The sequence below is a fragment of the Sprattus sprattus genome, assembly GCF_963457725.1.
Source record: "Sprattus sprattus genome assembly, chromosome: 1".
Classification (NCBI taxonomy): domain Eukaryota; kingdom Metazoa; phylum Chordata; class Actinopteri; order Clupeiformes; family Clupeidae; genus Sprattus; species Sprattus sprattus.
In genome coordinates this window covers 19,799,498-19,811,997 of record NC_137920.1, presented here as the reverse complement: position 1 = coordinate 19,811,997, position 12,500 = coordinate 19,799,498, and the positions used below count along the sequence as shown (strand labels likewise).

The window sequence follows — 12,500 nt, the reverse complement described above, 5'->3', positions numbered from 1 at the left end:
ACATCTTACCTGTTTATTTTTGTGTATGCGTGTGCGTGCATGTGTGTGTCAAATTCAATTCATATTCTTTCTTGTGTGTGTGTGTGTGTGTGTGTGTGTGTGTGTGTGTGTGTGTGTGTGTGTTTGCCTGTGTGTGTGTGTGTGTGTGTGTGTGTGTGTCCCAGGTCCTGTGCCCAGTGCTGGCTGGCCTGCTCCACTTCTTCCTGTTGGCGGTGTTCTGCTGGCTGTGTGCCGAGGCGGTGCAGCTCTACCTGCTGCTTGTGGAAGTCTTCCAGAGTGACGTCTCGCGCAGGAAGTACTACTACCTCTGCAGCTACGGCCTGCCCGCCATCATCGTCGCCATCTCTGCCGCCATCGACTACCGCAGCTACGGCTACAAGAAAGCGTGAGTGTATGATTATGTGCATGTATGTATCGGTGTGTTGTGTGTCTGTGTGTGTGTGTGTGTGTGTGTGTGTGTGTGTGTGTTTGTGTGTGAGTGTGTGTGTGTGTGTGTGTGTGTGTGTGTGTTTGTGTGTGTGTGTGTGTGTGTGTGTGTGTGTGTGTTTGTGTGTGTGTGTGTGTGTGTGTGTTTGTGTGTGTGTGTGTGTGTCCGTGTGTCCGTGTGTGTCAGTGTGTCCGTGTCTGTGTGTTGTGTGACTGTGCGTGTGTGTGTGTGTGTCTTTGTATGTGTATTCATGTGTGTGTGCGTGTATTTGAATGTGTCTCTAAATGTTCACTATGTTGTCTCAACAGCTGCTGGTTGCGTCTGGACAACTACTTCATCTGGACGTTCATTGGTCCCGTCTCTCTCATCATTCTGGTACGACAGCATGACTCATAACTGTCCCACAACTTGATGATATCCTCATACACACTTTAAAGGGGCTGTATGTAAGAGTGACTAGTTGTCAGCTAAATTATTTCATTCTCCCCATCCCAAGCAGATTGGGGGCAGTGAATCTAGATCAATGGTTCTTAACCTGGGTTCGTTGAGTCACTCTCGGCAGGGGTCAAGACACACACAGTATAGCCCAGGTCACAGTAGCAATTGTCGGCTGTCAAATACACACAATTTGTATTTGCCATTTTAGTTTACAAATATTTTGTTGCTTGGTGAAAATGTCCATTTCTGAACTTGTGTCTGAAAGGACAACAGCAAAAGTCACATTGGTTTGCAGTAAATGTTCATGTTATGTTTTTGTGCACTAATAAAATATATACATATACGTATATATGTTTTGAAGAAATCATATTTTATTTTTCCAATTACGAAGGGTTCGGTGAATGCACTGATTAAGCTTGCAGGGTTCAGTACCTCCAATAAGGTTAAGAACCACTGATCTAGATGTCATTTGACAGTGCCACCAAGTGGCTGTAGAAGGAAATGCATACACATTATATTGGCATTGAGAGTACCACTCTGCATCCTGCCACTGCTTTAGCTTCGCTATACACTTGCAATAGTAGCTTCCTACCACTAGATAGAGATAATTAGAAGTCAAAGTTAATAGATTGAACGAATTAACTAATGTAAAAATTAAAGAGGCTTTGTGTAAGAATGATTAGCTGATATGTATATGTTACATTAACTTTGAGGCAAACAGACCTTAAAGGTCTTCATTTAAGCACTGAAGCGTTTGAGCTAGCGATAACCTCCCTATTAGTATAAACCGATGCTGCGACTTGTTGATTTTAACTACAGACTTATTTAGGTCCGTTGAAATGCAATGCAGCACTCTGAAAACATATTGAGCCTCTATAGTTTATAAAATGGAGTGTCCTATTTCTCCACGAATTAGGAAACATTTTAACTATCCTCAGTTGGTGTTATTACATTTGGTTGTATGCGTAGGAGTGGAGCTGTCCAGGGGGTAGCTGCTAAGCATGCTAACTTTAGTGGATATCTGGGCAACACTGAACATACATTGTCAAAACAGTTATTTCCTAACATTCTGTTGCTCTTTGTAGTAATTAATTGAAATGTTCTAAACTACAATTCTTACACATATCACCCTTTAGTAAATAGAACAGTATAGTTGTTTCAGTATAGATGGCATACCATGTAAATCACTGCTAGAACAAAGTTATGTCATGATACTAATTAATAATAATCATTATTATTGTTATTATTGACGTCTTTGGTAGATGTGTGTGTATAATTGTAACTTTGAATGGATGTTAGGAATAAGTGAGTTTCATAGACACATACCCATAAAAGAGGGTGATGAGTAATGTGTGTAAACGTGTTAAAAGAGGAGGATGAGTAACATGTGTAAACGTGTGTCTGCCGCAGTTCAATCTGGTGGTGCTGATGGTCACACTGCACAGGATGATCCGCCAGTCCACCGTCCTCAAACCAGACTCCAGCCGCTTCGACAACATCAAGTGAGTCCGTCCACCCCCCCACCTCACACACACATCCACCACACACGCACATCCACCAAACACACACAAACAAAACACACATATATATAAACTGTGAAACATGTATTAACACAGTAAACACTCTTTGTCTCTACTTTATCTCTCTCTCCCTCCTCTCTCTCTCCATCATCTTTCTGTCCCCTCTCTCTCTCCCTCCTCTCTTTCTCTCCCTCCTCTCTCTGGCTGTCCCTCCTGTCGCTCTTTCTCTCCCTCCTTTCTCTCTCTCTGTCTTTCTCCCTCGTTTCTCTCTCTCCCCTCTCTCTCCCTCCTCTCTCTCTCCATCATATCTCCCCTCTCTCTCTCTGCCCTCTCTCCCTCCTCTCCCTCTCTCTCGGTCTTCCTCTTCCTCTCTCTGTATCTCCCTCCTCTCTCTCTCTGTCCCTCCTCTCTCTTTCTCCCTCCCCTCTCTCTCTCTCTCTCTGTCCCTCCTCTCTCTTTCTCCCTCCCCTCTCCCTCTCTCTCGGTCCCTCCTCTCCCTCTCTGTCCCTCCTCTCTCCCTCTCCCTCCTCTCCCTCTCTGTCCCTCGTGTAGGTGTTGGACTGTGAGCTCTGTGATGCTGCTGCTGCTGGTGTCTCTGACGTGGGCCTTTGGCCTCCTCTTCCTCACGGAGAATAGCGTGGTCATGGCCTACCTCTTCACCTCCTTCAACGCCCTGCACGGACTCTTCATCTTCATCTTCCACTGTGCCCTGCAGAAGAAGGTCAGTTAATGTGTGTGTGTGTGTGTGTGTGTGTGTCTCTCTGTCTATGTGTTAATTTCACTTCCTTCAATGCCCTGAATGTTAGTCTGTGTGAATGTGTGTGAGACTATCCTTCAACATATTGTGTGTGTGTGTGTGTGTGTGTGTGTGGTCACTTCCTTCAACGCCCTGAATGATATTGGGTGTGTGTGTGTGTGTGAGAGACTATCCTTCAACATATTTATTTCTTCAGACATTTCTTCTGGTTAGAAAGAAGTCCATTGCCCTAACTAGAATTCTGTGTATTTGTGTGTGTGTGTGGCTGTGTGCGTGGGTGCGTTTGTGTGTGTAATGTGATGTGTTTGTGTGTGTGTGTGCGTCTCCGCCCAGGTCCATAAGGAGTATAGTAAGTGCTTGCGTCACTCCCCCTGCTGTGGCCACTCCTCCAGCTCCGCCTCCCACGGCTCCCTCAAGAGCTCCGCCCACCGGGGAAACAGCCGTTACTACGGCGGCAGCCAATCACGTCATGCCCCTGCACACAGACAGGTAAATCCACCAACATACACTCATATGAAGTACTTATAGCCTGCATCTCGGTTTGGTTTGTTTGTACACATACGGTCAGAATGAGGTACTTATAGCCTGCATCTCGGTTTGGTTTGTTTGTACACATACGGTCAGAATGAGGTACTTATAGCCTGCATCTCGGTTTGGTATGTTTGTACACATACGGTCAGAATGAGGTACTTATAGCCTGCATCTCGGTTTGGTATGTTTGTACACATACGGTCAGAATGAGGTACTTATAGCCTGCACCTCGGTTTGGTTTGTTTGTACACATACGGTCAGAATGAGGTACTTATAGCCTGAAGCTCAGTTTGGTATGTTTGTACACATACGGTCAGAATGAGGTACTTATAGCCTGCACCTCGGTTTGGTTTGTTTGTATACATACGGTCAGAATGAAGTACTTATAGCCTGAAGCTCAGTTTGGTATGTTTGTACACATACGGTCAGAATGAAGTACTTATAGCCTGCACCCTCGGTTTGGTATGTTTGTACACATACGGTCAGAATGAAGTACTTATAGCCTGCACCTCGGTTTGGTTTGTTTGTATACATACGGTCAGAATGCGAACAACAGCAATAGCAGGAAAAATGGTACTTGTTCACAATTGCTGGTGTCATGCTTTGCCCTAGGATTAACATCCTACCACAGTGTGCATATTTACTATAAACACACACACACACACACACACACACACACACACACACACACACACATACAAACACACACACACACACACACACACACACACACCAATGTCATGTATGTGATGTCCCTGTGTGCAGAGTCGGATCAGACGCATGTGGAACGACACCGTTCGCAGACAAACCGAGTCTTCCTTCATGGCGGCAGACATGAACAACACCCCCACTCTCAACCGAGGTAGGTCTCTCTCTTTCTTCCTTATTTCTCTTTCTTTCTCTCTGACTTTCTTTCCTTCTCTCGCCATATTTCTTTCCTCACACTCTGTCTCTTTCTCCCTCTCCCTTTTCCACTATTTCTTTCTGTCTCTCTCTCTCCCTCTCCTCGCACTCTCTATATCTCTCTATCACACACTCTGTCTCTCTCCCTTTTTCACACTCTTTCTCTCTCTCTTACTCTCTGTCTTTCTCTCTCTCTTTCTCACTCTTCCTTTGTCACACTTTCTGTATGTCTGTATCTCTCTGTCTCTTTCTCCCTCTCCCTTGTTCACTCTTTCTCTCTCTATCTCTCTCACTGTCCCTCTCTTTCACTCTCACTCTCTCTCTCTCTCTTTCCCCCCCCCTCTCTCTCTCTCTCTCTCTGGCTGTCTCTCTCTTCCACTGTTTTCACCTTGCCTTGCCTCTTCTCTTTCAGGAACCATGGGCAATCACCTTTTGACCAATCCGGTGCTCCAGACTCGCGCTGGCACCTCCCCCTACAACACCTTATTGGCCGAGACCTTCAATCCTCCCTCCCCCGCTGTGTTCAACCCTCCTTCACCTGCAGTGTTCAACTCCACAGGTTTGTCTGTCTCCTTATTGGTCAGTCCGTCTGTCCGTCTTCGTCCATTTATCCGTCTTACTATTTGATTGTGAAATAAGTCTTCCTGTTTGTTTGCTTGCTTGCTTGATTGTTCATTTGTCCGTCTGTAATTGTGTTCTATTTTAAGTCTCTTCCTCAATCAGTGTCTGTTGAGATGTCTATCTCTGTCTACCTCTCTCTCTCTCTCTTTCTCCCTCTCTCTCTCTCTCTTTCAGTTACTCGCTAATCAGTGTCTTTTGAGATGTCTATTTCTCTCTCTCTCTCTCTCTCTCTCTCTGTATATATATATATATATATATATCTTTCCTACTGCCCTTCTGTGTGTCTATGTGTCTGACTGTGTCTGTGGTCATATGACTGTCTGCATGTCTGGTTGCCTGTCTGTCTCTGTCTTCCGTCCATCTGACGGGTGTCTGTGTCTGTACTTCTTTACTGAGTGTTTACTACCGTCCATCTGACGGGTGTCTGTGTCTGTACTTCTTTACTGAGTGTTTACTACCGTCCATCTGACGGGTGTCTGTGTCTGTACTCCTTTACTGAGTGTTTACTTCCGTCCATCTGACGGGTGTCTGTGTCTGTACTTCTTTACTGAGTGTTTACTACCGTCCATCTGACGGGTGTCTGTGTCTGTACTTCTTTACTGAGTGTTTACTTCCGTCCCTAACTGTCTTTGTTTCTGTGTCCCCACTACCTATGTCCATTCCTCTGTCCCTGTCTCTTTCTGTCTTTCAATTTCGCTTCTGTCCGTCTGCCTCACTCTTTTTTATTATTTCTCTCTGTCTCTATTGCTCTCTGTCTCTCTCTTTCTCTCTGTCTTGCTCTCTCTTTCTCTCGTTGTCTCTCTATCCTTCTTTCTCTCGCTGTCTCTCTATCCTTCTCTCTCTCTCTGTCTCTCTCGTTCTCCTTCTCCCTGGTCTGCTGATGCTGAACAGGAACATACAGAGACTCAAGTACGACCTCCAATGCCCTTGATTTTTCCTCACTCCCTCCTCCATTGGTGCTGTAGTGCTGTGCTGTATGTGATTCATGACACCCCTCGTCTCAGAATTAATAGCCGCTATGACTAATAGCGTCTACCAGATTAACTAATGATTTAACTGACGAACAAACAAAATTATTAATGAGTGGATGAATGAATGAATGAACATATAAAAGAAGGAATGAATGGGTGCATTAATTAATTAGTGCATGGATGAATGAACACATGAATGGATGAACATATGAAAGAAGGAATAAATGGATGAATTAATTAATTAGTGCATGAATGAATAAATGGATGAATGAATGGATGAACATATGAAAGAAGGAATGAATGCATGAATTAATTAATAAGTGCATGAATGAATAAATGGATGAATGAATGGATGAACATATGAAAGAAGGAATGAATGAATGGATGAATTAATTAATTAGTGCATGAAAGAATAAATGGATGAATGAACAGATGAATGGATGGACATATGAAAGAAGGAATGAATGGATGAATGGATTAATTATTGCATGGATGAATGAACACATGAATGGATGAACATATGAAAGAAGGAATAAATGGATGAATTAATTAATTAGTGCATGAATGAATAAATGGATGAATGAATGGATGAACATATGAAAGAAGGAATGAATGGATGGATTAATTCATTAGTGCATGAATGAATAAATGGATGAATGAATGGATGAACATATGAAAGAAGGAATGAATGGATGAATTAATGAATTAGTGCATGAAAGAATAAATGGATGAATGAACACATGAATGGATGGACATATGAAAGAAGGAATGAATGGATGAATGAATAAATGGATGAATGAACACATGAATGGATGTGGATGTGAATAAGGCCCTTAGTCACCACAGGCCAGATGACGCGATCACTCAGATGATGTTGGGTTGAGTCAGACACAAAGGTTAAAGGTTAATGTTTCCCCACCGAACAACAGGAAGTTATGAAACTCTGCTGGGATTGGAGAATGACTATGAGACTATGAAGGCAGAGCCACTGCTCTTGTTTATGTTAGCATGACATTGATGCTACCATTACTTGTATTCTTGTATGATAATAAGAAAAGGATAAGTAGTAGTAGTCGTGGCATCTGTTGTGATTTTAATAGTTTAGTAGGTTATAGTGATGGTTTAGGGAAAACAGTCACTAACAACACCGACAATACAGTGATAATATAATGATAAACTGAAAGCAATAATAGCACTTGTTCTTCGAATATGAATAGTTACTACCTGTCATTCATATTGCATTCATGTCACATTGTCATGTACTTCTTAATAAATGTGGCTTCATTGACTGTCACGATAATGATTGTTATCCTCATTATCATGTTTGATAGTGGCATTGATGTTGGGAATGTTTTTTTGGTGATAGCCTGTTTGTTATTGACTGATTGTTAGTATCTATATTTATATTATAAGTATTTCTATATCTATATGTATATTTATAAGTATTTCTATATCTATATGTATATTATAAGTATTTCTATATCTATAGCTATATGTTCTCTGATCTATATGTTCACTGATCCATATGTCATATGTTCACTCTGATCTATATGTAAACACTGTGTTGTGTTTCTCTGTTTGTCCACCAGAGGGCACCTTGTCTCGCAGCCGTGAGTCCAGCGGCCTGGATGGCGTGCGTCTGAATGGCAACTACAACAACAGCTATTCTCTGCACGGCGTGGGCGGCGGCAGCACCGACTTCTTAGGGGTGGGCGGATCTGTCCAAGGGGGTGTGTCTGGGGAGCACTGCTCCACCCTGCTGACCCCGAGAGGGGCGGAGCACAGCGGCGGAAGCGGGATGCGGAGGAACCTATCGGACGCCGCCGCCCTGGAGAAGATGATCATCTCCGAGCTGGTGCATAGCAACCTGCGCCCATCAACCGATCGCTATGGTACCAGCCACACAGGAGGAGGAGGCGGTGGCGGCGGTGTTGGGGGAGGAGGAGGGGTGGAGCTTGGCACGGAGTCACGCCATCCGAGCCAAGACTTCCTGTCCTCAACAGGGCAACGGGAACCGCCCCAGCGACCCTTGCCCCGCCCACCGCCGCCGCCCCCTGAAGATGAGGACGAGCTCCTCTACAAGGCCCTGGAGAAGCCCCGCCTACCCGACAAGCCCCGCCTACCAGAGAAGCCCCGCCTCCTGGAGCACCACCACACCCAATCTGTCTTCTACCAGAGCGAGGAGGAGTCTGAGAGCCTATCAGCCGAGCTCACGGAGAGCATGGGCGGAGCCGGGCGGGACCGAGACTCCTCCTACCCCGACAGCAGCCCTGAGGGGCTGGTAGAGGTCATGACGGGGTCAAGGGGAGGAGGAGGAGGAGGAGGAGGAGGAAGTGGTGGCCTGCCCCCTGATGAGCTCTACTTCAGCGCCAGCCGCCCCGCCCACATCTCCGCATTCTACCAGCCCCCGCCACGGCGGACCAATCAGGATGCAGGGATGGGGCTGGAGCCCACCCACGGAGAAGGTGACGGACAGATGCAGCTGGTGACGAGCCTGTGACTAGGGCGCTGGTGACCGGGACACGGAGGAAGGGGAGGAGGACCAGCCGTGATGCCATCGCCGTGACGACAACAAAGAAGATGATGATGATGATGATGATGATTGAGATGACACCTAACCTTATCTTCATCTTCACAGTCGTCGCTTAGATGAAAACGATCATAACAATGACAACAGATGATGAAGATGACTGTAATGATGATGGTGATGATGATGATGACGATGACCTTCATCAAAATGTTGATGGCAGCAGTAGAATGCTTGGTCATTACTTTCTTGATAAATTGAAATGATGCTGACTTCAACATAACCATCAGCTTAGGTAAAGATTTAAGGGTTTGTGAGGGTGATGATGATGATCGTGATGATGAAGATGATGATTATGAGTATGGTTATGGTGGTGATGAAGTCAGCAGCTTCAATGGTTGTGTCATTGTTATGATTGTTTCTGTGATGGTGGTCGCAAGGCAATAACCATTAGCACCATTATGAAGTTTAATATGACACCAATGATGATGAGGATGGTGATGATGAAGGTGGTAGTGGTGTTGCCATGGCGTCCTTCTCCCTGCCTCTATCTCCCGGTCGCCCACACACCCACCCAGCTCATTTCACTGCCTTCATCGCGCACACACACAAATACTCTTCGTCTCTCCATCCCTGCCTTATTTTACCTAACCCTTCCTCCCTTTTCTCTTCTACATCTGCTTACCATTCTTTTCATTACTTTACTTTACTTCCCTCTCTCTCTCTCTGTTTCTCTATCTCTCTCTTTGTCTCTCTCTCTCTCTCTGTCATGCCATTCCACCCTGCTCATTTCATTCATATCTTTCTCTATCTCTCTCTCTCTCTCTCTCTCTCTCTCCCTCTCTCTTTCTCTATCTATCGTTCTGACTGGGTGGAGTGTTATTGATGTATTGTCAATCACTTTAATTGATTCTTAGTGTTTTCGTTTTCTCCCGCCTTTTCTGCCCTTGTTTGCCCCTTTGGAGAATGTGACAGGCTTTTATGCCAAACAACCCCCACCCCCAACAGCGCTTCAACATTGCCAAAAAAATCTCTCTCTCTAATACATGAACACATACACACACACACACACACACACACACACACACACACACGCACACACACACACACACACACACACACACACACACACACACACACACACACGCACACACGCACAAATCTTTCTACGGGAAAACACACACAAGGAGCGACTGGAGAGCCCTGTAGGCTCAGCTTCTTACAGACAAGACTGTATGACCTGCTGAGGTCAAAGTTGAAAGGTCAAATGAGTGACCTAAGGGAAGGCACTGGCGGTTGTCCAACATGGCGTGAACATTTTGGACTTAACACGCTTTCTTTTGGGAGAAAGGGACTATATAGACTTTCAGACTTTCTTCATCATATAACCTATACACAACCCCAGGCCTCAACCAATGCCATCGCTTCTTGCTCCCGAGGATCTGAGTCGACCTTGGAAAGTCCACCTCTCGGTTTGTCGGTTGGACAGTTGGAGGACACTTGTTATGTGTCGCTGTGACGACCAGGCCTCGGAACAGAACTGTGAAACTGAAAAGTGTTTCAGAGCGCCTCCTAGTGGTGTTGTTTGGTCTTTGTAAATAGAACTGAACTTTCAAAAAAAAAAAAACTTTAAGAACATATAAGGATGCGATCTTCTATCACAAACAAAAAAATGAAAACGAGACAAAAAAAAACTGAATGGAGAAAAACATAGTTAAAAAACAAACAATGTGTGGGAGTCTGTGAACTGGATGACCCTGTCTCTTCTTTTTGACCTCTCGTTGTATCTCTCCCCTGTTCTCTGTCTCTCTCTCTCTCTCTCTTTTTCGTGCTCAGCCTGCCTCTCATTACGTCGCCAAAAAAATAGAGGTGGAAAGAGAAAGAGACCAGGAAAGAAATCAAGAAGAGACATTTTGTATACAAAATAAAAATAGAACAAAACTCAAACGTGTCACAGCCTTTGATCAACCTGTGTTGTTCATTCATTGTTTACATCTTGCCTCTTTCTTACTGACTATTTACATGATTGTTTGTGTTTTCCTGGAAGCTGATAAGAGAACAGTCCGTGAAATGGATGCACAGGAATACATGGTCAATTCTGGCTGAACATCTTCCCAAATTGTTATTGCAATTTTGATGTTTAGCTTGTTTTTTTTTCTCAGACACGAATGTAAGCCACCCATAACTAGGCACCCAAACCACAGATAGTGATCAATCAATCAATCAATCAATCAATCAATTGATCACATAGACCAACTGGCACAGGTCGGGACCTGATATTGTACTTTTACCAGTCCACCAGCTCTCACATTCAGATCTCCAATACACACACTCACAGATCTTTCCTATGTATTGTTTCCTCAGAGTGTAATGCTACTCACTATAATCCAGGGGGCGACAGACAACTGTCCAGAGCTTGCATCAGTTTGAAAAGCCTCTAAACCAAACCTGGGCAAAGTGCGGCCCCAGGGCCATTTGCAGCCCCTTGGCTGTCCCTGTCCGGCCCGCGGAGGTCAATGGTAAATTAGGAATTAAACGTTAAATGATAAAAATTGATATTACTATTAATTTGTATACTTATACTATTGCATTGCAAGCTTGCACTTGTATGTGTGTGTGTGTGCCATGTGGATCGGTCCTCTGGGCACACCTTTAATACTGCAAAAAGATGCAAATTTTTCATGCTGAATTGAGGTCAGCCTATTGGTACGGCCCTCGACAACAGTCCCACTTTCTCATGTGGCCCCTTGGGGAAATACATTGCCCACCCCTGCTCTAAACCAAAGATCACCTGAAGAATAAAGTGGAAAGAAGGCGACACCTGAACAATAAGGTGACTGACTCTTAGGATGCCTTCAAACTCATACCCTGATGAATCACTGGGAATGATATCTACACCACGGTGACGTATGAAGTCGGCCAACGCCAGGCTAAGACCTACTGCTCCTGCCCAATACAAGAATGTACAGAGACACACAGACACATAGACACACACACACACACACACACACACACACACACACAAACATACACACACACACAGACACACACACACACACACACAAAAAGACACTCACACACACACACACACAGAAACACACATACACACAGACACATACTCACAGAAACACACATACACACACACACACACAGACACACACAACGCCAGGCTAAGGCCCAATACAAGAATGTAAATAGAATTCCACTGATCTGACTCCGCATGTGTTGTCGTCACATGTACAAGAACACCGACTGATTAAATAAACCGTTCCCTTTTCATGAACAATGAAACATTTACATTTATTATCTAAACATGCTATATTCATTTACTATTTCTCCTCCTGTGCAGGTGTGTGGCACACAGACACACACACTCATGAGTGCAGACAAACATACGCAGATGCACCAGACATAGTGTAACTCATCTGATGACTGCCCTTGAGTGAGACGCCTGCAGGTGTGTGTGTGTGTGTGAGTGGAAGTGACACACTCCTACTCATATCCTCCGATAAATATCAGCATTTCATCCTGTATGAATATGAGGTTATCACAAATACACACACACACACAGACACACACACATGTACACACACACATAGGCAGACACACAAACACGCATGTGTACATACACACACATGCATGCGCATACACACACATGCGTTCATACACATGCACACACAAATACTCATGCGTGCACAAATACACACACACACACACACATTAGTGCACACACACACATTCAGAATATGCCCACTGTTCTACTCTTGTCAGCACCTCAATTTAATGAGACTGTAAATCTGCTCTG

General features: G+C 44.5%; 1 protein-coding gene across 1 annotated transcript in view; it reads left to right on the top strand.

Annotated features, from left to right (window-relative positions):
• LOC308368319 (adhesion G protein-coupled receptor L1) overlaps positions 1 to 8,668 on the top strand; it is a gene marked incomplete at both ends in the record, with an annotated part of 42,017 nt that extends 33,349 nt beyond the window's left edge. The window contains 9 exons of the mRNA XM_080842469.1: positions 165 to 385; positions 736 to 802; positions 2,276 to 2,367; positions 2,938 to 3,106; positions 3,476 to 3,631; positions 4,439 to 4,535; positions 4,989 to 5,135; positions 7,758 to 8,066; positions 8,112 to 8,668. Coding sequence (XP_080698595.1) covers positions 165 to 385; positions 736 to 802; positions 2,276 to 2,367; positions 2,938 to 3,106; positions 3,476 to 3,631; positions 4,439 to 4,535; positions 4,989 to 5,135; positions 7,758 to 8,066; positions 8,112 to 8,668 — 1,815 coding nt within the window. The remainder of the gene's footprint in view (positions 1 to 164; positions 386 to 735; positions 803 to 2,275; positions 2,368 to 2,937; positions 3,107 to 3,475; positions 3,632 to 4,438; positions 4,536 to 4,988; positions 5,136 to 7,757; positions 8,067 to 8,111) is intronic.
• Positions 8,669 to 12,500: the final 3,832 nt, after the last annotated feature.